A 27,196-nucleotide genomic window follows, 5' to 3' on the forward strand; every position below is an offset into this window, starting at 1 on the left:
TAGCGATCGGCTGCAGCTGCAAGGTGCGTGTTAATCATTGAAGAATTGCATTTATTTGTAAGTTTACAGGTATTTTACTAACCTAAATTATTTATGGTTTCAACCAAAGGAACTCTACTATATAATGTCAAAGTCTTACATGCCTATGTACACATCTAAAGTACACTAAATGTGGTTAGAGGCCTAGCTAGGGTCATTGAGAACTAGTGAATGCATATATGACATGTGCAATGGGTTAAAGTAGTGCATCGTTACAAGTAGTACCGGTTGCATTTCTTATATGGGAATGTAATAAAAAAAAATCATCGTTAGTCCATGCTATTTGAGGCCATAAACACTCTACTATTTAATACACATGTGTCAAGTATAAATAGTAGTCAGCAGCATTAAGTCTGAATGGTGTGGATATCTTTTCATCTTTACATGTTTTCTGCTGACTGTTAGCTTGTTATCTAGCAATTAAAAATAAAACTCCCCATGTCAGTCTAGTACACAGCAGGGTATATTCATATTTCATTTTAGTAAACATGTAATTGTTCTGAATGTACATGTTATATTTACCACTGGACATAAAGTAGCCATCATTCAATTAAGAGAGGCGGACATAAAGGGGGGAGGGGACAGGGTGCCCATGTGCCCCCTTATGGAGCTACATTTATGGCTTGTTAATACTTTTTTCCTGTTTCACTCCAAACTTTGCCTAGTTTGGGCCCCCTTTTTAAAATCCTGCGGCTCTTTTCACAAAAAATCTTAAGAGTAAAAATACACATTTCAGTATAACTTACGATCAATTTTAATCATAAAATTTTTTGTGAAATGACTCGCTGGATCCGCATCTGCTTAATCATTACTTATTCATAAAAATTGAAAAAGATTGGACAAATTTTGTTCATATTTTTGTATTTGTTGTCTTTGAACATGTTGAAGAAGAATCGATTATTATCAGATATGACAGTCAAAACTACAAATAAGGACATTCTGACAACAAATCATACATTTGCTAAAATGATAAATGTCTATTCAATATGCCATTCTTCTGGTGAAAAAAAATAGTTATATATTACATGAAGTACTACATTAACAATGATTTTTTACAAACCATAAAAAGTAATGATTTTATACAAGCCATAAAAAGTAATTATAAGAATCAACAATATGCTGTTTAATATCTGACTAAAGGGAGCTACCATTTGATTTTTATGGGGCTAAGATGAAATTTGAAAAAAAGGCAGGACAGGAGTTTTGAGTAATAAAAAAAAGGCAGGATGAGCAACTTGGCAAAAGAAAAAAGGCTGGATGACAATTTATGTAAACAAAGTTAAGATAAACATATAAAAAAAAAGGCAGGACTGAATAGAGTGAGAAATAAAAAAGCAGGACAGAGATTACAACTAAAAAAAAATGCAGGACAAAATTTTTCATCCTAGCCCCCCCCCCCCCCCATAAAAATCAAATGGTAGGGCCCATAATATTGTATTCATTAAATGATGTTGCAATGATATTTTCATACAAAACATTTGTAGAATATATGTGTTCAAACAGGAACGGATATTATTGCCTTGTTCATAACAAAGTTTTTAGGGGAACTTCTGTTAGGCAGAACAAATATAGGTTGACAGTTACTACCACACCTTATGCGTTTTCTTCTGGTTGGTGTCCTGTTGACCTTATTTATTTTATGAATAAATTGATGTTGGGGAAACCCCTGTGTTACTATTGACTGAGTGTGAGCATTTTTCATCTAATTGATTGATTGGCTTCGGCTGAATATTCTCTCTTTTCAATAATGAACTGAACTACTGCTGTTATTAGAAAAAGGACTTACAGTAAGCATGGCAAGGGTAAAATGAATAAAAATTAATAAAACATGAGAATAATCTTGCTATAAGCTAAATTGTTGCCAACCTTGGTCTTCTCTGCTATTGAGACTGAAAAGTGTGTGGGGAGGGTAGGCTATGTACCAAGTCTGCTTGGGGCATTGTTGTATAAAATTTGAGAATGATCAAGATATTAGGGAGCCACCATTTGATTTTTATGGGGGGCTAGGATGAAAAATTGTGTCCTGCATTTTTTTTAGTTGTAATCTCATTCCTGCCTTTTTATTTATTAGTTTATCCTGACTTTTTATACATAATTTGTCATCCTGCCTTTTTTTTTATTCAAAACTTCTGTCCTGCCTTTTTTTTTCAAATTTCATCCTTGCCCCCCCATAAAAATCAAATGGTAGCTCCCTTACTTTCATGATTATTCATGTAAAAAGAATTTCTTGAGTCAAAGAGTTATTCATAGCAGCAAAATAATCAATACACACTTCTTAGAAACTAAAGGTAAATTGTCTGAAGGAGGTTAAGAATATACTTTTTTATGCCCCCCACCGTAGCGGAGGGGGCATTAAGTTTTACCCTTGTCCGTCGGTACGTACATCCTTACGTCCCAAAGTTGGTTTCCCTTCTCTAACTTTAGTTTGCTTCAACCAAATGTTATGAAACTTATACAAAATGCTTATTACCACAAAACACAGATCAAGTTTGAATTTTGGTGGCGTCACTTTTAACTGTTCTAGAGTTATGCCCCTTTACAAATGGAAAAATTGCTGAATTTTTTGTTTCCATTCTCTAACTTTATTTTGCCTCAACCAAATGTTATGAAACTTATACAAATTGCTTATTACCACAAAACACAGATCAAGTTTGAATTTTGGTGGGGTCACTTTAACTGTTCTAGAGTTATGCCCCTTTTCAAATGGAAAATTTGCTGAATTTTTCGTTTCCGTTCTCTAACTTTAGTTTGCCTCAACCAAATGTTATGAAACTTATACACAATACTTATTACCACAAAATACAGATCAAGTTTGAATTTTGGTGGTGTCACTTTAACTGTTCTAGAGTTATGCCCCTTTACAAATGGAAAAATTGCTGAATTTTTCGTTTTTGTTCTCTTACTTAAGTTTGCCTCAACCAAATGTTATGAAACTTCTACACAATGCTTATTACCACAAAATATAAATCAAGATGGAATTTTGGTGGTATCACTTTTACTGTTCTAGAGTGATTCCCCTTTACAAATGGGAAAATTGCTGAATTTTTCGTTTCTGTTCTCTAACTTAAGTTTGCCTCAAGCAAACGTTATGAAACTTATACACAATACTTATTACCACAAAATTCAGATCAAGTACAAATTTGGGTAGTGTCACTTTTACCGTTCTTTGGTTATCTCCCTTTATTACTTTATATGATATGCAAGCGAGGGCATCATCTGTGTCCCATGGACACTTTCCCCATTTATTTTATTATATTCATATGAGACTTAAACAAGTTATGTTGATACCTTTCAAAGGAGTAGGTCCGGTAGGGGCTGATTTTTGCCTCAAAATTCAGGTTCATCTGATGAAAGATTTTGGACACTTTTTAAACCCTTAAGTGTCTACTTCAGTCGATTCAATTAGTTTTTGTGAAAGATTTGAACTGATTTAGTCATTAAAGACGCTCAAATTCAAGCTTAAATATGAAAAATCTATCAAATATGCCATAATATGTCATTTTTCAGATGGTTTTTGTCAAAAATGAAAGTGGCCGCATCCGTGTTCATTCTCAACCTTTATATATGTTATGTATTATCAAGAAATACAACTTACATTTAAATATTAAGAATGAAAAAAAATGCGGCCACTTCCATTTCAGAAGACCCCTCTACTGGGCCTACTCCTTTGAATTTGATATGTTATTGACATTTGTGTTTTTAGAAGTATTAGACTGTAATTAATTGGGGTGTACATTTAGTAATCAAATAGGATTCATAAGCTTTAATTCTTAGATGAAAGTGACCATTCTGAACATTAAGTGTGTCCACATGACAGGGTGTTCATCTGAAACTCCTTGAAAAAGGTTTTAATAGAAGTCCACCAAAGTTGCATATTCAATATGTATCAGTTCTGCACTTGCTATTTTAATTTTTGATATAAGTGATTTTTTGGAAGCAAATGTATCAGGAGGTATGCGCTGCATCCAACAAGGTTACCATTGTACAACATAGTTCGTAACATGAATGGTAATTTTCCTTTGCTCTCTGAGTGAGTTAATTCTGTTATTTTTAGCGGAGTGCAGTAACTGAATATATTTTTAGTTTGAGCATTCTCAAATCCCGCCATTGTCAAATTCTCATAGGAATAGCAAAGAATGGGAGGACATTAAACCAGTGCTCTAAGTTGTTAATGCACTGTCTGGCTCCGCCTCCTTGGACTAGTAAATAATGAAAGAATAAAACAAAATGTAATAAAACTACCATAAATTTTTCTACTGTCATTTTGGTTGGATACCTGTTTTTCTTTATTGTGTCTGAATTAATATTCCAAAAATATATGTCAGTGCATTTTTAGTCATTTTGTCCATTTTACAAAGGTCTTTCTCCGTGAATTGAGCATGCAATCAACCACCAATCAATTAACCGATCTTTTTCAGTTGTTGGGAATTGATGATACTAAGTAGTATATTCAAAATTGTTATAAAAAATGTTTCCTTCTTAGCACAATGTTTAACTCCTTTGAAACTACATGTTCAGATAAACACAGAATAAAATTTTGCATCTACCCCCTTCTCTAGAATTTTCGGGGTGAAAAACCTATACAATATGTTACACATATATGACTCTCAGGTCTGTAAACTTCTGTGTAAGTTCCACGGCAAAACTTCATTTGCATGTACCTGCATCTGAAATACAAATCCTACAGACATCTGCTGCATGGGTTACCTTTCTGAAAATGAGAGAAAATAATCACAGCACTATTTGATTCAACATGTTCAAGACATATTTAATTCAAAAACAGCACAATAAAGTTTTAACCTTTTACATGTGTTATCGCCTTTGTGCTTTATATATATATATAACTTATCATAGGTTGTTTTTGGTGAAAACCTTTTAAAAAGATTCTGGAAACAACTTGGGTAATTGGAATATACTTGGCATTACTCACATTTATTTAGTTCACTTGCCAAAAAAAAATCCCAATGATTCAACCAACACCGCTGCTTTTGATAAAACAAAAATGGAAAAAAGAAGGGAAAAAAAGCTATAGGTTGTCTCTTTAATTCATATTTCCATTGTATGAATCAAATATTTTTGAAATGATTGATGTTCTTATAAGGCCAATTTGAACTCTATCCAACTCTGCCTACAATATAACTATTATAAATGACATCAGTCAGCTGAGCAAGAGTCTGTACAGGTGTCAATATTTCTATTTATGGACATTATCTTTTAAACCATAAAAAGTTATATTTTACAGGTTATTAACTGGAGCAAACATTGTCCCCTCTGAAGAGGAAGACTCGTATTGATATTAAATTTATTAGATCAATGTTTCAGGTGGGTCTCATTGGGGTCTAAGTGTGATGCGGGATTGACCAATTTTTGTAAGCGTGACTCTTGACATTTTTGTGTGTGAAAACGGGAAAATAAAATTGGGCGAGACAATTGAAATTGCAAGCGTTATTATTGCAGTGATAAGCGGGATACAGGAATCTGGCAAAACAATAAGCGGGATCCTGGATCAGACCCCCTTAAAGGGGCATTCATTAGCTGTCAAATTCATGATCACCAATTTGACTTAAATTCTCATGTTTCATTGATAACATGCTAAAGTTATATCCAAATTGAAAAAGTCCAAAAGAAACGATTAACAATGCATTAACTTGTTATAATGTACTGATCAGCATTTTGTGCATATTTTAGACTAGATGCCATCTAATTCACCATCAAGATGACATCTGAAGACTGCAGGCTGTCTTATGACCTGATATAAACAAAAATATAAATAGACAGATAAGCATGTGCAATTGTGTAATAATGATATTTGTAGGTCTGTTTTATTTCATGTTATAGATTTTTATGCCCCGCCATATTATTAGTCCCCAACCGACGAAGTCGAAGGGGACTTTAGGTTTGCACTCTGTCCGTCTGTCTGTCCATCTGTCAGTCCGGCAAATCAGTTTACCAGACTTTTTTTCTTCTTGCTTGAAGATGTTGATTTGATATTTGGTTTATTGTTTTATCATGACAAGTTACAGGTCAGGTTCAATTTTCACAATTTTAGCTTTTCTCTTTGTTCAGTAAAAGCCCTTTCCCTAGAATTAAATTTTTGATGAAATACTTATTAATTGGTAGTTTTCTGTTCAAAGGGAAATAACTCATTTTTTGAAAGGCAAAATGACATTTTGGATTTTTTTCCTTTTCTTTGGTAAATTGTTTGAAGAATTTAGTGGTAGGTTTGTTTGTCATTCTTGAAGATATTGATTTGATAATTAGTATTTAGTTTTATCATGACAAGTTACAGATCAAGTTGGAATTTTGTTCCGGTCTAATGATTTTGTGCAGAGTTATGGTCTTTGGACATCGAAAATTCACAGTTTTTTTCGTCATGCTTGAAGATTTTGACTTGATATTTTTATGTAGTTTACACCATGACAAGTTATAGATCAAGTTAGAATTTTGTTCCATGACAATGAATTTTTAACCGGTAGGGGACTATGTATTGCCATGCAATATTCACAGAATGCTTGTTAAAATTATATTTTGCCTGCAGTAACTTGTGTGAGACTAAGGAATTGTACTGGATTTTATTGTATTTCTACTCTTGTACTTTTTGTTGTCCCCCATGTGATGCATTGCAGGGACATAGAAATACTGGGCATCTGTCCATCTAGTCTTGTTAGCACTCTAACAGTACAATTCTTACCAGATTTTTATAAAACTTATATCATAGGTTAAGGATGTTTGCTCCTCTGTTTCAAAATAACAAGCTTTTTAAAAGACTTTTATAAATTGATAGTTTATAAATAACAAAACTAAAAAAGCAGAAAATAATGACAGGTCCGTGTCCTTGTTTATGAGATATAATCAATTGAAAATTTGGCGCAAAATGATTCTCTCTAGATTTTTCATACAATACATTCAACATTAGCACCTTTTTACTTTCTAAAATTAAAAGTATGAAAAAATAACAAGGATTTTATAAGATTTTCAAAAATTGCTTTAAAAATTATATGTAATAAAATTATGCAAAGAAAAGTGAGGGTTAGCGGGCAAAATTTTTATTGGTATTACATTGGATAAAACTAAAGGATTCCGAATATCTGCAGAAAAAGCCTAAAACAAGAGTATCAAACATCCTTACGATAAGCAATGTCTCATACAATTTCGAAAAACAGTGCTGATCAAATATTTTGAGAATAGTTATGCCCCTTGGAAATTTTAATTCTATCGGAAATTGCATTGCAATTGCTCTCAAGCCTTCATTTCTCTAAGATATTTATAAAAAGTTTTAAAGAATAACAAAATATTTTTTTTTTAGTTTATTGCCCTTCGACAGATAAAATATATGCAACACGGGGAACATTGCTACTCTGCTTTTATTAATCTGCTAATGGTTTTAAAAAAAAGGTTAACCCCACCACCTATTAATGTACCTGTCCCAAGTCGGGAATCTCTTCAGTAGATGTTGTATGTCATATGTTAATGTTTTTGGGTTATTTGAAGAATTGGGTGTTAACCACATATCATTAATTGTTTCTTTTCAATTTATTCACATCTATTAAAGAACAGGATGATGTAGAGATTGACAAATTGTATAGACACCAGTGGTTGTTGCTCTCTACAGACTACATGTCTATGGGTTATTTTTTTATTCCCATTCCAAAGGAGTCAGGGTATACTCACTAACTAATTACTGGTTAACTTCTGTTCATTCTTCCCATGTATTTTTGATTTCATTTTTCTAAGGAACTGCAAAATCAGAGCTGCCTGAAATTTGGTACCAAGCTGATGCATTTTCACATTCATCATTCAACTACCTGTTAACCAAAAACATTTGTACTTAGATCATGTAGATATTCTTACACATTATGTAACCATGTATGAAATTTTTGTTCATTTTTCACGAAGTGCAACACAGAGCTTCCTGATATTTGGAAGTAAGCTTCATGTGAGCTAATATACTTGTATATTCTTACAAATAATGGCCAATTTGAATTTCATCGCATTTTTCTTAGGAAGTAGGAATCAGAGGTTTCTGAAATTTTGTATCAAGCCCCATGTGAGCAAGATACAACCTGTCATGTGTTTTCACATCCATACTCATCAACTCCCTGTTCACTGAAATTTGTCTGAATATTTTTAGCTGGGTATCATTGTGAGCAATAGCTCACAGTTCAACCTGTAGTAGGGTTGCTGTATCATTGAGGTGTACCCCACATCTCCTTTTAATATTAGCTCACCTCGCCCAAAGGGCAAAATGAGATTTTGCCATCACTTTGTCATGAACTTTGAAAACAAGGTCATGGATCATAAATTACAGTTCAATTTCCATTTTTACATTTATAAAGTTGTTCCTCTTAATAACCTTAAAATTTTGATTTTTATGCCCCCGCTGTGGCGGAGGGGGCATTAAGTTTTACCCTTGTCTGTCTGTAGGTACGTAACGTATGTACGTAAGTTCGTACGTACGTCCATCTCAAAGTTGGTTTCCGTTCTCTAACTTTAGTTTGTCTAAAGCAAATGTTATGAAACTTATACACAATGCTTATTACCACAAAACACAGATCAATTTTCAATTTTGATGGCATCACTTTAACTGTTCTAGAGTTATGCCCCTTTACAAATGGAAACATTGCTGAATTTTTCGTTTCTGTCCTCTCACTTTAGTTTGCCTCAACCAAATGTTATGAAACTTATGCACAATGCTTATTACCACAAAACTTAAATAAAGTACAAATTTGGGTAGTGTCACTTTTACAGTTATTGAGTTATATCCCTTATATGCAAGCAGGGGCATCATCTGTGTCCCATGAACACATTCCCCATTTATTATTTTGTTGTGTTTCGTGGTGGTAAGTTCAATTTGATGAAATACAGGTCACATTCAATTTGATGAAATACAGGTCACATTCAATTTGATGAAATGCAGGTCACATTCAATTTGATGAAATACAGGTCACATTCAATTTGAATTTTGGTTTTGGCATTTGCTGTTAAAGAGTTTTTTCTGCAAGAAGGGGTGTCTGTGATTACCTTATTCTAGTATCAGTAATGTCATTGACAAGTTTGAAAATCAGTGCTCATCAAACATTTTACTGGAATAATGTTCCTTTGAAATGCAACTTACCGTATGTTGAACATTGCATTGTGAGCATTCTCACAACTACATTTCTTGTTGGATTTTTATGAAATTTATATTAAAGAGATATGAGAAGATGTGGTATGAGTGCCAATGAGACAACTCTCCATCCAAGTCAAAATTTATAAAAGTAAACCATTATAGGTCAAAGTACGGTCTTCAACACGTAGCACTTGTCGTCCGTTGTCTGTCGTCGTCATCCGTCTTCGTTAGCTTTTTACAAAAATCTTCTCCTCTGAAACCACTGGGCCAAATTTAACCAAACTTGGCCACAATCATCATTAGGGTATCTAGTTTAAAAAATGTGTCCGATGACCCCGCCAACCAACCAAGATGGCCGCCATGGCTAAAAATAGAACATAGGGGTAAAATGTAGATTTTGGCTTATATCTCTGAAACCAAAGCATTTAGAGTAAATCTGACAAAGAGCAAAACTGATTATCATGTCAAGATCTATCTGCCCTGAAATTTTCAGACAAATCTGACAACCTGTTGTTGGGTTGCTGCCCCTGAATTGGTAATTTTAAGGAAATTTTGCAGTTTTTATACGACCGCAAAAATTAAAAATTTTTTGGTCGTATATTGGTATGACGTTGGCGTCGTCGTCGTTGTCGTCGTCGTCTGGCGTCGTCCGGCGTCGTCCGAAGACACATTGGTTTTCGCACTCTAACTTTAGTTTAAGTGAATGGATCTCCATGAAATTTTACCATAAGGTTCAATACCACGAAAGGAAGGTTGGGATTGATTTTGGGGGTTATGGTACCAACAGTTAAGGAATTAGGGGCCAAAAAGGGGCCAAAAATAAGCATTTTTGTAACTTCCAGACAATAACTTGTGTGTAAGTGTATGGATCTCTCTGACATTGTACCACAAGGTTCCATATCACAAAGCGAAGGCTGTTATTGATTTTGGGGGTAATTGCCTCAAAATTTTAGGAATTAGGGGCCAAAAAAGGGGCAAAAAACAAGCATTTTTCTAGTTTCATGACAATAACTTGTGTGTAAGTGTTTGGATCTTTCTGAAATTGTACTACAAGGTTCCATATCACAAAGGGAAAGCTGGAATTGAGTTTGGGGTAATTGCCTGAAACGTTTAGGAATTGGGGGCCAAAAAGGGGCAAAAAATAAGCATTTTTCTAGTTTCCAGACAATAACTTGTGTTCAAGTGTATGGATCTCTCTGAAATTGTACTGCAAGGTACCATACCACAAAGGGAAGGCTGGTATTGAGTTTGGGGGTGATGAATCATAAGGGGGTTCATAAAATTTGGGAGGGGGGAATTTTTTTTTTTATTTTTATTTTTTTTTTTACTTTTTTTTTTTCTTTTAAAATTTTTCATTTTAAGTTGGTTATTTCTGATTAATATTTAAAAGCAAATAATAATGATATGGTAGGAGATATACACCAAACAGGATGTGTAAATTATTATATAATAAGTATTGTGCAATAGCAAGAAATTTTCAATTGCACAGTATTGCACAATAGCAAGAAATCTTCAATTGCACAGTATTGCGCAATAGCAAGAAATCTTCAATTGCACAGTATTGCGCAATAGCAAGAAATATCCAATAGCACAATATTGCGCAATAGCAAGAAATTGTCATTTGTACAGTATTGCACAATAGCAAGAAATATTCAATTGCACAGTATTGTGCAAAAGAAGATACTTCGTATAAATTACTTATTTCTTGATCAATTTCAATGGGGTTTTATTCTTGAATTCTTGGGGTTCTTTAATATGCTGAATCTAACAGTGTATTAAGTTTTTGGATTTTGGGCCCCATTTTTAAATTGGTCCACATTGAGGTCCAAAGGGTCCAAAATTTAACTTTGTTTGATTTCATCAAAAATTGAATTATTGGGGTTCTTTGATATGCCGAATCTAACCGTGTATTTAGATTCTTAATTTTTGGTTCCGTTTTCAAATTGGTCTACATTAAGGTCCAAAGGGTCCAAAATTAAACTTAGTTTGATTTTAACAAAAATTGAATTTTTAGGGTTCTTTGATATGCTGAATCTAAACATGTATTTAGATTTTTGATTATGGGCCCAGTTTTCAAGTTGGTCCAAATCGGGGTCCAAAATTAAACTTTGTTTGATTTCAACAAAAATTGAATATATGGGGTTCTTTGATGTGCTGAATCTAACCATGTATTTAGATTTTTGATTTTTGGGCCCCGTTATCAACTTGGTCCACATTGAGGTCAAAAGGGTCCAAAATTAAACTTTGTTTGATTTCATCAAAATTGAATTCTTGGGGTTCTTTGATATGCTGAATCTAACCATGTATTTAGATTTTGGATATTGGAACATAATAGGTGAATGTCCAATTTAAAATTTTTAAGTTCTTAGACCACATTCATTCTGTGTCAGAAACCTATGCTGTGTCAAATATTTAATCACAATCCAAATTCAGAGCTGTATCAAGCTTGAATGTTGTGTCCATACTTGCCCCAACTGTTCAGGGTTCGACCTCTGCGGTCGTATCAAGCTGCGCCCTGCGGAGCATTTTATTGGTTATTATCTTGAATATTATTATAGATAGAGATAATCTGTAAACAGCAATACTGTTCAGCAAAGTAAGATCTACAAATAAGGTGTCATGACCAAAATTGTCAGTCGACCCCTTTAGGAGTTATTGCCCTTAATAGTAAATTTTTAACAATTTTTTGTAAATTTTTGTAACCTTTTACAAAAATCTTCTTCTCTGAAACTACTGAGACAAATTTAACCATACTTGGCCATAATCATTATTAGGGTATCTAGTTTCAAAAATTTGTCTGACCCCGCCTTCCAACCATCATGGCGACTTGGTTAAATTTTTGGTTGATATCTTTGAAACTAAAGCATTTATAGCAAATCTGACAGGTGGCAAAAATGTTCATCAGATTTAGATTTATCTGCCCTGAAAGGTCAAGTGAGCTTTTCTCATCACTTTGCGTCCGTCGTCAGTCGTCCGTAAACTTTTACAAAAATCTTCTCCTCTGAAACTACTGGGTCAAATTTAACCAAACTTGGTCACAATCATCATTGGGGTATCTAGTTTAAAAAATGTGTCCGGTGATCCGGTCAACCAACCAAGATGACAGCCATGGCTAAAAATAGAACATAGGGGTAAAATGTAGATTTTGGCTTATATCTCTGAAACCAAAGCATTTAGAGCAAATCTGACATGGGGTAAAATTGTTTATCAGGTCAAGATCTATCTGCCCTGAAATTTTCAGATGAATCGGACAACCCGTTGATAGGGTTGCTGTCCCTGAATTGGTAATTTTAAGGAAATTTTGCCGTTTTTGGTTATTATCTTGAATATTATTATAGATAGAGATAAACTGTAAACAGCAATAATGTTCAGCAAAGTAAGATCTACAAATAAGTCAACTTGACCAAAATGGTCAGTTGACCCCTTAAGGAGTTATTGCCCTTTATAATCAATTTTTAACCATTTTTTGTAAATTTTTGTAATCTTTTACAAAAATCTTCTCCTCTGAAACTACTTGGCCAAATTTAACCAAACTTGGCCACAATCATCATTAGGGTATCTAGTTTAAAAAATGTGTCCGGTGACCCGGCCAACCAACCAAGATGGCCGCCATGGCTAAAAATAGAACATAGGGGTAAAATGTAGATTTTGGCTTATATCTCTGAAACCAAAGCATTTAGAGCAAATCTGACGAGGATAAAATTGTTCATGAGGTCAAGATCTATCTGCCCTGAAAATTTCATATGAAGCGGACAACCTGTTGTTGGGTTGCTGTCCCTGAATTGGTAATTTAAGGAAATTTTGCCGTTTTTGGTTATTATCTTGAATATTATTATAGATAGAGATAAACTGTAAGCAGCAATAATGTTCAGCAAAGTAAGATCTACAAATAAGTCAACTTGACCAAAATGGTCAGTTGACCCCTTAAGGAGTTATTGCCCTTTATAGTCAATTTTTAACCATTTTTCGTAAATTTTTGTAATCTTTTACAAAAATCTTTTCCTCTGAAACTACTAAGACAAATTTAACAAAACTTGTCCACAATCATTATTGGGGTATCTAGTTTAAAAATTGTGTCCGATGACCCTGCCCGCAAACCAAGATGGCCGACATGGCTAAAAAATAGTACATAGGGTAAAATGCAGTTTTTGGCTCATATCTCTGAAACCAAAGCATTTTGAGCAAATCTGACGAGGATAAAATTGTTCATTAGGTCAAAATCTATCTGCCCTGAAATTTTCAGACCAATCAGGCAACACGTTGTTGGGTTTGCTGCCCCTGAATTGGTCATTTTAAGAAAATTTTGCAGCTTTTAGTTATTATCTTGAATATTATTATAGATAGAGATAAACTGTAAACAGCAATAATGTACAGCAAAGTAAGATCTACAAATAAGTCAACATGATCAAAATTGTCAATTGTCCCCTTAAGGAGTTATTGCCCTTTATAGTCAATTTTTTACAATTTTCATAAAATTTGTAAATTTTTGAAAATTTTACATAATATTTTCCACTGTAACTACTGGGCCAAGTTCATTATAGATAGAGATAATAGTAAGGAGCATGAATGTTCAGTGAAGTAAGATCTACAAACACATCACCATCACCGAAACACAATTTTGTCATGAATCCATCTGTGTCCTTTGTTTGATATGCACATAGACCAAGGTGAGCGACACAGGCTCTTTAGAGCCTCTAGTTGTTATTATCTTAGATATCATTATAATATCTAATACTATTAATTATGATTTTAACCTTATTTTACATGATTTCCAAAGCATCAGTAAATACAGGTGAGCGACACAGGCTCTTGAGAGCCTCTAGTTGGTTATTATCTTGAATATTATTATAGATAGAGATAAACTGTAAACAGCAATAATGTTCAACAAAGTAAGATCTACAATTAAGTCAACTTGACCAAAATGGTCAGTTGACCCCTTAAGGAGTTATTGCCCTTTATAGTCAATTTTAACCATTTTTCGTAAATTTTTGTAATCTTTTACAAAAATCTTCTCCTCTGAAACTACTAAGACAAATTTAACCAAACTTGTCCACAATCATCATTAGGGTAACTAGTTTTAAAAATGTGTGCGATGACCCCGCCCGTGAACCAATATGGCTGACATGGCTAAAAAATAGTTCATAGGGTAAAATGCAGTTTTTGGCTCATATCTCTGAAACCAAAGCATTAAGAGCAAATCTGACGGGGGGGTAAAATTGTTTTTCAGGTCAAGATCTATCTGCCCTGAAATTTTCAGACCAATCAGGCAACACGTTGTTGAGTTGCTGCCCCTGAATTGGTAATTTTAAGGAAATTTTGCTGTTTTTGGTTATTATCTTGAATATTATTAGAGATAGAGATAAACTGTAAACAGCAAGATGGTTCAGCAAAGTAAGATCTACAATTAAGTCAACTTGACCAAAATGGTCAGTTGACCCCTTAAGGAGTTATTGCCCTTTATAGTCAATTTTTAACCATTTTTCGTAAATTTTGGTAATCTTTTACAAAAATCTTCTCTGAAACTACTAAGACAAATTTAACCAAACTTGTCCACAATCATCATTAGGGTATCTAGTTTAAAAAATGTGTCCGATGACCCCACCCGCGAACCAAGATGGCCGACATGGCTCAAAAATAGTACATAGGGTAAAATGCAGTTTTTGGCTCATATCTCTGAAACCAAAGCATTTAGAGCAAATCATACAGGATAAAATTGTTCATTAGGTCAAGATTTATCTGCCCTGAAATTTTCAGACCAATCAGGCAACACGTTGTTGGGTTGCTGCCCCTGAATTGGTAATTTTAAGAAAATTTTGCAGCTTTTGGTTATTATCTTGAATATTATTATAGATAGAGATAAACTGTAAACAGCAATAATGTACAGCAAAGTAAGATCTACAAATAAGTCAACTTGATCAAAATTGTCAATTGACCCCTTTAGGAGTTATTGCCCTTTATAGTCAATTTTTTACAATTTTCATAAATTTTGTAAATTTTTGTAAATTTTTACAAAATATTTTCCACTGTAACTACTGGGCCAAGTTCATTATAGATAGAGATAATTGTAAGCAGCAAGAATGTTCAGTAAAGTAAGATCTACAAACACATCACCATCACCAAAACACAATTTTGTCATGAATCCATCTGTGTCCTTTGTTTAATATGCACATATACCAAGGTGAGCGACACAGGCTCTCTAGAGCCTCTAGTTTTTTCTAATACTATATGCAATAAGTCAACTATATTTGGTGTATGGAAATATTTTATGATGTACATGTCAGTCTTGCAGGTTTTATTTGACCTTGAACTCATTTTCATGGTTCATTTCTCAGTGTTAAGTTTTTGTGTTTTGGTCTGTTTTTCTTCAACTACAAGCAATAGATCAACTATAGTTGTTGTATGGAAGGATTGTAAGGTGTATATGTCTGTCTGGCAGGTATCATCTGACCTTGGCCTCATTTTCATGGTTCATTGGTCAATGTTAAGTTTCCATGGTTAAGTTTGTTTCTTAGATACTAGAAGCAATAGGTCAACTATATTTAATGCATACATTGATTGTAAGGTGTACATGTCTGTCTGGCATGGTTCATCTGACCTTGACCTCATTTTCATGGTTCATTGGTCAATGTTAAGTTTTCTTGGTTAAGACTGTTTCTTAGAAACTATAAGCAATAGGTCAACTATGTTTGGTTTATTGAATGGTTGTAAGGTGTACATGTATTTCTCGTTTGGTTTATCTGACCTTGACCTCATTTTCTTGGATCATGTTAAGTTTATGTGTTACTTGTAGTAAAGCTTTTTATTTAGAACTATCAACATAAAATCAATGGTTAGTAAAGAAGGTGAGACATTTCAGCATGTGCACTCTTGTTTACTATTATCAGGATTTAACATAATCTTTGTATAGAATTGATAAGTGATATATTGAAACTAAGACAAAAGCTTATTTGATTGTTCTGATTTTATCTTTTCTGAAAATCTTGAAACAGCTGATCTTGTCATAAACTTGAACTATTCAGACTTAGTATGTCACTAACTAGGCCAACCTTTCAGTACTGAAAAGAAATGGGGTCACTGTCATTTTTCTTGCTGGATACATTGAAAATATTATTATTACATTCAATCATATTAAACCAGTTTATAAGTTTAACATTGCTTAAAGTTTCGAATGCTTCAGGTAAGGAAATTGAAAAGAAATTGATAGACTCAATGTAGACCTGCATTAGACCAGACAGAAAATTTAGCTTAAGTTATGAAAAGTATATTACAACAAAAATATTTTCAATTTTATTCTTGGATTATTTCTAAAATAAATTCTATATCTCCTCATCAATCTGGTTACATTTGAAGATATAATGTCAATACCACCATGATCAGGCTTCCAGCTACGGTGCATCATGCCCTAGAATAGATTTTTCTTTGTCATTAAACAGCTGATCAATAACGTCCACGGGTTTTCAGACCCACACAATTATGTATTCCACTTTTCTGTGATGTCTCAATACAATAAGGTAAAATATTCTATATTCTGTATTTTTGCATTGTTTTTTTTTTTAATCTGATTTATGAGTTTGTTGGTCTCTTTTGTTGTTGTGAAAGAAAGATGTAGGAAGACAAGTTGAAAATCAATACCATTGCAGAGAATACACAACAATAACATTGCAAAGAGAGCTAAGAACTAATCTGTTCTATTTTTATCCCTTTTAGTTTCCATATGATTTGGTTATGATTAAGATTTGAATTTTTATTTGAAGTGTTTTTTGAATGATTTTTATTTGTCATGATTTGAATTATTATAATTTGAAGTTATGAATGGATAACCATGATAACAATAGCATACACAGAGATAAAATGTCACAAGAGGTCAGCTTGACCACTGCCATTGTTGATGTTGTAAGTTAACGTTGCTATCTTTATTTCAAACTGATTTTTTTTTCTTTTTGTACATTTGTAAGGCAAACTTAAAAGATGTCATAGATACTGACAATAATAAAACATTTCAAAAAATATATATAAAATTTACAGAGGCAGATTTAAAAAAAAAATTTGCAATTCATAAATTTTGTGTATCATGCTCTGCTACTTATATTAAACAATTGTATATCGATATTATTCCCTATTTATTACTGTAAATATATGTATGTGTGTATTGAAATTTGATTAATATTTTGTTATATGCCTATAAGCTGTATTGCTTTTGGAAATAACTTATTATTAAGGGTGGGGGGGCATGGAGCTATATATATGATAAATGCATAGACTTTTTACAAGTATCACTCCAAACTTTGGCTTGTTAAGCCCCCCCCCCCCCCCCCCCCCCCCCCCCCCCCTTTTTTTTTAGCTATCTCTGTTAAAGCAAGCTTTTTTACTTTATTTTCATGTTGGTCACTATTGCTCTCACAAATGATGGATATTTAAGAAGTGACAGAAAAGGTAAAAATATAGGAAGTATTATATATTAATAATCAATTGGAATGTTCTTTTGAAAAATATGTGTCATCAGGGCGCCTAGTTGCATTAAACTTGTAGTAAAAATGTGACAATAAATGTATGTATAGCTGGGAGGAAAAATGTGAATATCATCCATCTATGCCATTATTCTATTTTTTTTTTATAATAATAGCTTTTAATGTGTATTACACTTATATAATTCAATAAGTATTTTACCATCTGTGCTTTGTTTCTATAACTTACTCCCATGTTTGACAGTGTAGTACACTTAATGAAAAACTACACCTACTTTTTATTGAATTACTAGAAATAAGTGGGAAGACAAATTTAATGTATTAGAATTTAACATTAGTTGACTTAAATGTGGGTTATATCATATATCAAATATTTATGTCAAACAAAACTTTAACATGTACATTGTACAATCAAATTTTATATTCGCAAGGAATGCAAAAATCTTGTATATAGAGATACTTCTAGTAAGTATACATATGATAAATTAGTTGCCTGATTTGTTGAAAAAAGGCTCTTTACACAGAAGGCCAATTAGCAGTCGGAGGCTTAGTTGTATCTATCTGTACAGATCCCTTAGACTATCTGATGTCATTAACAAGAGAGCTGTTTGAGTCTCACCAACACCATGAACACTCTGGGCCTTTACAGAATGTACAATGACAAGATGTAATCAGTCTGTTTGTCCATTACTTTCTGAATGTGATAAGTCCTCTTCAGTTCATGAAAACTTAAAAAAACTAAAAAGAGGGTTACAGTAAAATGAATGGGTGACCAACATACAAATGGAAGACAGTGAGCTCATTTTTATTGGAATAAACCAAAGAAATAGTGTTTCTTTTACAATTGCCTTAATCGCCTTTATAAGTCTTTGTAAGCAGATTTTAATTGGGTATTTAACGAAGGAAAAAATCAAGTTATTTAACTGGTGAAGTCCGGAGGGTTGGATGGCAGCTGCAAACAGTTTCGGTGCAACAACATGAATAAATTATGAGCCATTCAACAAAATTTTTAAAATTCTTTTCAAATTTGAATATGTTGTTGCTGATGACAAAATGGAGATCAATTTAATGTTGTTGACTTTCACTTTTATCGGTTAGGAATATTGGTCTTTGAAATATTGGAATATGGCACTTTATATCATTTCCGTACAATGCCTTATGAACCTTTCCACCAATTCTTTACAAATTTTGATATGTTGCTATTAGTAACAAAACAGAGGTCAACTTTGATATTGACAACTTTCACTTTTACCGTGCAGAAGTTATGGTCCTTGATAGATTTGAAAATGGCACTTTTTGTTGTTTCCATGTAATTACTTATGAACTGTTCCATCTATGCTTTTCAAATTTAAATATGTAGTTACAGATAACAAAATGGAGATCAAGTTGAACTTTGATGATGTGGCAGATCAAATAAGCCTAAAAGTGCATACATAAAACCTGGTTTTCTGTCAATTTGACAGATCTTTTCTTGTTTTTGGTTTACAATCATTTTTAAAATTTCCATAGCACAGAAAAAAATGGAATAAGGTACACTTGTTCATTTCCCTTAGGTGTTATGGTTTTGGATAAATGAAGGTACAATAAGACATGCTTAGTAAACTTTCAAATATCATAAGACATCAGACATTAGTTGTAAAAAAAAATGTTTTTTTTTCATTATGTAATATTGTTTTTGTTGGGTTTTTTTTAAATACATATGTAATAAAATGCTAGCTACAAATGAGATATTTGACGGTTGGCCAAGTGCAGTTTTGAAAAACTTATGCAAACATGTAATTAAAGCTTAACAAAATAAAATAATTCTTTCATGTTAGGCCAAATAAAAAAAGATAGTTTGTTTTGATATAGTATGGATTTTCAGAGCAGATGGATTTTCTTTTATTAAACTACTTTGTTGTTATGATGGTAACAGTCACTGTTCTTTGAACCAACTGATTTCGATGTGTTAGTCTGATTGCTAGAACTTTAAAACAAATTTTTAGAAAATGTGAGATAAGAAAGGATGAATAAAAGGACAAAAAAAGTATATAGAGGTCTTCTGAATTTTACTTTATCAAATAAATCACAACATTTTTAACCCTTCAGCAAATAGTGTTTCAACAATATTTCGTAACCAGAGGCAGTGAAAATAGCTGCTGAAACTACATGGTCAAAAAGATTTTTGTAAAATAAGATGTGAACCATTTAAAGTTTTCTATCATAAACATATTATTAGTTATATCATTTTTCAATCCATCCATAATTGGACTGCAGAATATGAGATAATTTTTTAAATAAAAAATATAGATCACCATATCTAATGGTCTGCAGATTAATAAGTAATGGAATGAATAATAATATGTGATATGTAAATGAAAGAAGACTTTAAATGACTAATGTCATCTTAAACTGTTGATATTTGAAATAAAACGCCAAGAATGGCCCTGCTAGCAAAGACAGATTGAAGCTCAATATGTGAAGGCGTTTAGAAAAGAAGTCTGTATAACTGTTATTTTCATGAAAGTTTCAAAGTCCAAAGCCTGTAATTTTGGCAAAAATCAGCAGGGCAGAATCAAACGTAAACTAGATCTGTAACACATCGTAGTAGACTCACATACTAAAAATCAGCTCAATATGTGAAGGTGTTAAGAAAAAAAGTCTGAATAATTGTTTCATGTAGAATGACAGAAAAGGGTAAAACTATATGGCCCCGACCACTTGTTTATACGTCCGTTTACGGGACCTATTGAGGTATACCGTTGTCCATCTGTCCATCTGTCATCAACATGTCGGACACTAACTCAAAAACACTTCAACCAATTTGCATGAAACTTTGGTGAATTGTTTATATCTATTGACGTGAGCTCCCTTTTAATTTTTATAAACTTTAGGTTTCACGTTTCCAAGTTGTGGGGTTTTATTCATTAAAAAAGGGGGATTTCCCAGTTTTCAGACCATAACTTAAAAATGCTTTGAGCGGTTTTAGTGAAACTTTGGTGAATTGTTTATATCTATTGGCATAAGCTCCCTTTCAATTTTTATAAATTTTAGGTTTTATGTTTCTGAGTTATTGGATTTCATTCATAAAAAAGGGGGGATTTTCAAGCTTGCAGACAATAACTCAAAAGTGCTTTGAACAGTTTTCATTAAACTTTGGTGACTGTTTTATATCTATTAAAATAACCTCCCTTTAGTTTTTTTTCAATTTCTGATATGACGTCGAGGAGTTATGGATCTCTTTATTAATCAGGGTTTAACACTATTTTCAACCCCTGTGAATGTTCATGCATTTTTTTTTTATTTAACTATATTTTCCTATTAAAGATGATGTGAAGAAACCAAACATTTATTGTAATGAATAGATTCTATTTATTTTGGCTGGAATCCATGCTATGAAAGTCTATGACCTTGTAAAAATGTTACTATTTTCAACTCACTAAAATTTCTATGCATGTACTTAAAAGATATATTAAGTTGTCTTTTTCTTTTTGTAGACAAATGTCAATAAAGATATGAAGAGCCAGTATCACCATTGAGGTGACTTGCCATGTCACAGAGACCAAAAAGGAAAACTGCTATGATGACTGCTGAGGTTGTGCCAGGTCCTTCAAGTGCGATTGAAAGAAGTATTAAGGAAGCAACTACATCACTTGAAATGGAAGAGAAGGAGGATGCCAGTCCAGACAAAAAGATAAAATTATCAGCAGAAGAGGATTCAAATGACGAGAAAAAACAAGAAGAAATCCAAGCATACATGGATGAGACCTTTGATATAAGACGATCTTTCATAACTGTTGAAATGCCCTCTGCATTAGCAGTGAAGCAGACTTATCCGCAGTTGTTTACCGGAAGGCAAATGTTGGCGGAGTTTCAGAGGATAACAAATCTTGATATTGATCATTTGATTCAGGAGTACTGTGTGAAACACGCTAACAACATTATTGGTATTTCAAAATATATTTCTGGATCAAGTATCATTCTCCGTCAGGCTGAAGAAATTAAACAGCAAAATGCAGCATTGAAACAATACTGGGACATGGTTACGGCGTTATCACTTATTCCTATGCTTTTGAAAGAAAACTTTGTTGAAATGGTGGTTGAAATCACAGATGATCAACAAGTTAATCCAAAAGGAAAAATTGTCCCAATCCTGATATCTAAGGGGACCATTTTTAGAAGTGATGAATTTTTCCTGGTCATTGAAGAAGAAATCGTCCAAGAATTTGAAGAATTCACAATAGCTTTCGCTACTCTGTTTGCAGCATACTGGGTTTTTAACATGCAGTACCCTAAAACATTGAACAATTCCTATAACTTTATTCAAAAGGCAATCATACACCTGAAGGATGGAACACCAATACCTCCACCTTGTAAACAACTGGTTCAAAGGTTACAGAAAATGGAAGCAGCAGAAAGTGCAAAGCAAAAGAAAAAGTAAATCCAGTGAAATCTTCAGTACAATGTGCCATATAGAGGACGCTTTTTGTCTACAATATCATGAAGAATCTCAAAATACTTAACTAGAATCTCATATAAATAGTATTTTGAAGTTAAAGGTTAACAATAGAACTCAAATCAAATAATTTTGTTTATCAGTATAATTAACCAAATTAACTATTGATATCAGCTTCAAATTTTCTTATGCATTTGTACATTTAAGGAGAAATTTCAGTGCTTTGTATCTTTAACCATATTCTTAGGAGAGCTGAGAAAACACAACAAATTATCTCCCTTGGGTGACTTGGGCCAGTAAAATGACCAACTGAGGTTTTTCATTCTTAAGTTCAATATGGGACACAGCAAGTTTGTGAGTATTTTGACCAATATATTATCAGTGTTCAAAAACTGTCATGTTTTTCTCTTTTTTCTTCATATCCATTTTTCAAGGCACTCTATATTCAATCATAATGACCATGCTTCCTAAAAAGGTTGATTTGTGTTTTAATTGAAATATTTGTCATCAAACAGAATATTTACAGCTTCCTACAAACTAGAAAATTTACAAAATATCTTGCATACATGTAATACATTTTAAAACCATTCTAGAAGATTTGATATACCTTGTTTTTGTAAAGGTGTAATTTTTCTGAAAGAATCATATTTTGTGGTATCATGCTGTTGTGTATGTGATTTGTAAGTGAAAATGTCAGTTTAACTTCATTTAAGCTTGACTGGCCATTTAGTCACTAAAATTTATTGCCCTTACTTGGTGTTTGTTGTCCACTATCATTTATGACTTGTCCATGAACTTCTTAAAATGGAAGATTCATTGTAACATTAGATATTAATCTCGGTGAAGAGGTATTTGAAAAGAAAAAAATGTTGATAATTTGATTTTTAACCCTACATATCAACCAATATGGGAACTGTCACTTTAAATTTAACATTAGGCAAACATTGGTGTTAAACACTGAATTATAGATTTTTCTGTTAATTATAAGTATTTATGGGGTCCATAATGTTCCTTCACAATTGTACTGTCAAAGCAAAGTTATAGCTGTTTGTGTTAACATGGTTATTAGAAATTTTGGGAAAATGAGTAAGGAAAAATTCAGAGTAAATAATTGATTTGATCCGAATTTCATTCCTTATCAAAACAGTATTCAGCACCCCCACTTACATTATCTGACAAACATGTGTTTCATATTCTATAAATAGTATCTAGGGGGAAACCAAAAAAAATGTGATGGACCGATACAGGCTCCAGTTTACTTTGAGATCTGAGTATGTGAAAATTTATTTTACACTGACTAACTTAAATGCTAAAGTATTGTTGTTATATAGAAAAAATAGTCACACAAATAGTAATTTTGCTTTATTTGTGAATTTGTTAAGAATATATATAATTCTCTTTGTTACTGAATTGATTTCTGTTGTGCTGTATGACCAAACAGATTCCTATCCTCATACCTTTAAAAAAGTTATGTTTCAAAGTGTTTCTTTTATTCATTTTCACAATAGTATCATAACCACTCGTGCATCTTATAGTTGCAGACAAATGGAAACTGTGGTTTAAAGGACTGAAATAATGTCATTCGACATCAAGCAGATTTTGGGCAGTAAAGTATTTATTCTTTTAACCTCCACGATAAATTCATAACCACTCATCAGTCAAACAGGCCCTGTCTTGTGACCTACCATAGATCAAGTGCACCTTGAATATTTTGGTATACTATAGGAATGAGCTTCAATACCCCTATTTATAGTAACTTGAATCATTCAGACGTTATATTCAGACCCTGTGAGTAGGAGAGATTGATAGCAGGGAAGGTTTGAATTATTCAGACGATATATTCAGACCCTGTGAGTAGGAGAGATTGATAACAGGGAGGGTTTGAATTATTCAGACGTTATATTCAGACCCTGTGAGTAGGAGAGATTGATAACAGGGAGGGTTTGAATTATTCAGACGTTATATTCAGACCCTGTGAGTAGGAGAGATTGATAACAGGGAGGGTTGGAACTATTCAGGTTATATTTGTAGTGGAGGTACTGTACTGTGGACTCCACTTGTTAAAGGCATAATCCTGTTTTTTGCATAAAATTTCAAAAGAATAAAACTATATATCTTATATCTTCTTTATAAAAAAAAATCTCTTAATTGCATAGGTTAAAACAAAAATTCCTGTTAATTGCATTAAAAGATATAAAAAATGATTCCAAATGAAGTATTCTAGGGAAATAATGCAACTATTTGTGTTATTTAACCAATTAGTGAGAAGGAAATCAGAACATCCCAAATAGTGTTTTCAGAGGTGTCATAAGTATTTTGTTTTTGAAACAATAGTGTGTCCTTCCTTTGTTTGAATCAACATCAAAGATCCTTCATAAGTGTCTCAAGTGTGATTTTTTTTTTAACTATATACATACTTTTACCTAAAAAAAATATGAGGAAGAATGACTGATTTTTTTAGTAAATTACTATTTTTGTTAATTGCATAATTTTCTCTGGGATTTTGCCTATGCAATTAAGAGGAATCCACTGAAGTTAAAAGTGATGTGTACATTTTACTGTTAACTTACTGTGGATTCGTTATTATTCGTTGGATACCAATTTTCGTTGATTTAGTTGGTACAGGTGAGGCAGGAATTTAAATGTTCCACGAATTGCAAGTTTTCTGTAGGGTTGTATGCAGACTTTGGCAAAACCACGAAATCAAATATCCATGAAAAAGCAGGTTTTCATCAATCCACGAAAATTGGTACCCACGAAAATAAATGAATTCACAGTACTCAACAAAGATTTCTTGTACATGCTGAAATTGTGTTTGTTTTTTCGTTATCCAGCACAACCAACAATACCTTAACAATATTGCTTTTTTTCATTGGATTCTTTTTATTTTAAGTTGTGAAACTCTCTATTACAAGATGTTTATATAAAAAGATAAGTATATATGTACTAATGTAATATTTGGAATTTGTTTATTGTTTGTTAAGAAATTGTATTCGTTTTAGGTTGTATATATAGTGACAGGTAGTCCGTCATTTGTTGTCTCCCTTTATTTTTTAAAACACAGATTTTAGTTTTTAATATACATTTGTTTTCAATAAAAAAGGACCCTTTTGGGTTTATTTGTCTTGTCAACATACGTACATGTAAGGTAAGCAAAATGACAAAATTTCTGTATAAAAAGTCCTTAAAGCTAAGTTTAAGCATTTTCAGGTGAAACCTCTGTCTACTTAATGAAAGAGATTATTTTTATTTCATTTTTCTGGAAAATTTACAATGTGGCAACAACAAAAATAAAGAGTCCTTCTTCATTGTTTGTACATGTAGATAAAAGTATCAGTTAAGCATTCTAATTCCAACATCCAGGGATATTTATTTTTAAAACAAATTTATTGTTTATTCATGTTTTAGTCATTTTCTTTTCACGTTTTTGGTGAATTACTCATTGTTTTAGCTACTTTATAATCTTGTCATAACATTGCTTTCAAAATTTCATGAACAAATAGTAAAATGTATACTAAATTGAAATTTTGTCTGTTTTAGCGGCAAAATATGTGTTACTTTGAAATCCTGAGAACTTTTTTTATCTCATGTTATTTATCTTATACAGTTTAACTTGGATGAGCTGAAACAGCAATTAAGAAAACCAGAATTATAGTTTTTGTTCATAAAATGTCAGCACCACCTAGTCCATTTATTGTTTGGTTGCAAACTCACATCAATCATTGCTCTTACACTCACTGTATTTTTCAAATGATGAACTACCGGTATATTTCATTAGGTGATCGCTATATAATTGATATTCTTTTTAAAAAGCAATCTTCAGTCAGGATGTAAAAATTGACTTCGTTCTTCATGATTGTTTTTGTTGATGAGCTTATGCTTTACCTTTTAGTGTTTGCTTCAAAATTCTGTTCTCCATGATTATGTGGTCTTTATTTCACTGTTAAGGCTAATTATTATTTGTAATACTATTTGCAATCTTTTATCCACAGCCAGCAAAGATGTCATACAAGCTGCATAGTGATGATCATGTATTTCCGTTTTTTGGTATATCTATAAGTTTGGATGATAAATTATGAACTGCTTGACCATTTTTTATGGAAAGCTAAAAATAAAGGTTGATATTAGTCTTCATTTCTTTATTGTTCAATAGTGATATCATTTTGATTTCCAGAATTTTGTAAATTTTGTTAGTTTCCAGGTGGTAAATTGTGTATCTTTATCACTTAATGAAGTGTGTTGAAATTAAAATAGAATATTATGGACAACCAAATACTTGATGAATGTTACTTTTGTTCAATTTTGCTTATACAAAGTTCTCCAGAGTTATAGCCCTTGATCTTCTAAAAAAATTATGCATTTTGTTGTTTCTTTATGATAAAAACAGTTACTAAATTCAAGAATAAGTGGTCTCCTTTGTTTACTTCTTTGGTTTGATGAGGCATGTAATTGATAAAAGGGATTTAAATTCACAAAATCATCAATTGCTCATGTATAACATTGAAAATAAAACGTATACTTTTGGTACAATTCAAATGAAAATATACTTAGTTTGAGTTAATGTCATTCATTTATGCAAATTTATTACAAGAGTTAAGGTTGGGGTATCATAAAAGTTTTAGTCATCTTATTCATCATGTGAAGTACAAATAACCTTGATAGTGATTTTAATGGTCGTCATAATTCAGGCATTTCTGTTCTGCATTATCCAGAGAGCAGGTTTACATACTTATCTGTTTGTCCATATGTCTTGTCTACCTATTCCAAGGATCAACTTTAATGTATATTTTTGTTGTAACTATGTTTCATTATTGAATTTATTGATTAAATATGATACCTGTCTCTTCTGAACTGATATAACAGTGGAAGGCATTTTGAACAGACTTACAATGCAACTTACTTTATAATTATTTTTTTTTCCATTAGATTTCATAAAAAAACATGGAGAAATATTCTTTTTTAGTGATCCTATTCCAACTAATGTTTTAAATATTTAGGTTTGAGCATTCCTGATGAAGGTAAATTTAGAAAAGCACCTCAGACGCACCCAATTTATAAAGTCTTATTTTCGTTTTTGAGATCTGACCCTGATGATTTAAATTTACTTTTTAGCTCACCTGACCTGAAAGGTCAAGTGAGCTTTTCTCA

The 27,196-nt window shown here is 32.4% G+C and overlaps 1 protein-coding gene and 1 long non-coding RNA gene across 2 annotated transcripts in view; both read left to right on the top strand.

Moving 5' to 3' along the window:
- LOC127700057 (uncharacterized) lies at positions 1 to 24,756 on the top strand. The gene is made up of 2 exons (XM_052203523.1): positions 1 to 57; positions 21,090 to 24,756. The coding sequence occupies exon 2, from the start codon at positions 21,143 to 21,145 to the stop codon at positions 22,031 to 22,033; it is 891 nt and encodes a 296-aa protein (XP_052059483.1). The 5' UTR covers positions 1 to 57; positions 21,090 to 21,142; the 3' UTR covers positions 22,034 to 24,756.
- Positions 12,420 to 27,196, top strand: part of LOC127700058 (uncharacterized) — an 18,186-nt gene continuing 3,409 nt past the window's right edge. Inside the window, exon 1 of the long non-coding RNA XR_007981417.1 lies at positions 12,420 to 12,861. This is a non-coding gene — a long non-coding RNA (uncharacterized LOC127700058). The remainder of the gene's footprint in view (positions 12,862 to 27,196) is intronic.

This window comes from Mytilus californianus, unplaced genomic scaffold (assembly GCF_021869535.1).
Source record: "Mytilus californianus isolate M0D057914Y unplaced genomic scaffold, xbMytCali1.0.p SCAF_47, whole genome shotgun sequence".
In the NCBI taxonomy this organism is placed as follows: Eukaryota; Metazoa; Mollusca; class Bivalvia; order Mytilida; family Mytilidae; genus Mytilus; species Mytilus californianus.

Excerpts from the sequence above, each read along its gene's own strand:
- LOC127700057 (XM_052203523.1), top strand. The coding sequence starts at position 21,143 with ATGTCACAGAGACCAAAAAGGAAAACTGCTATGATGACTGCTGAGGTT.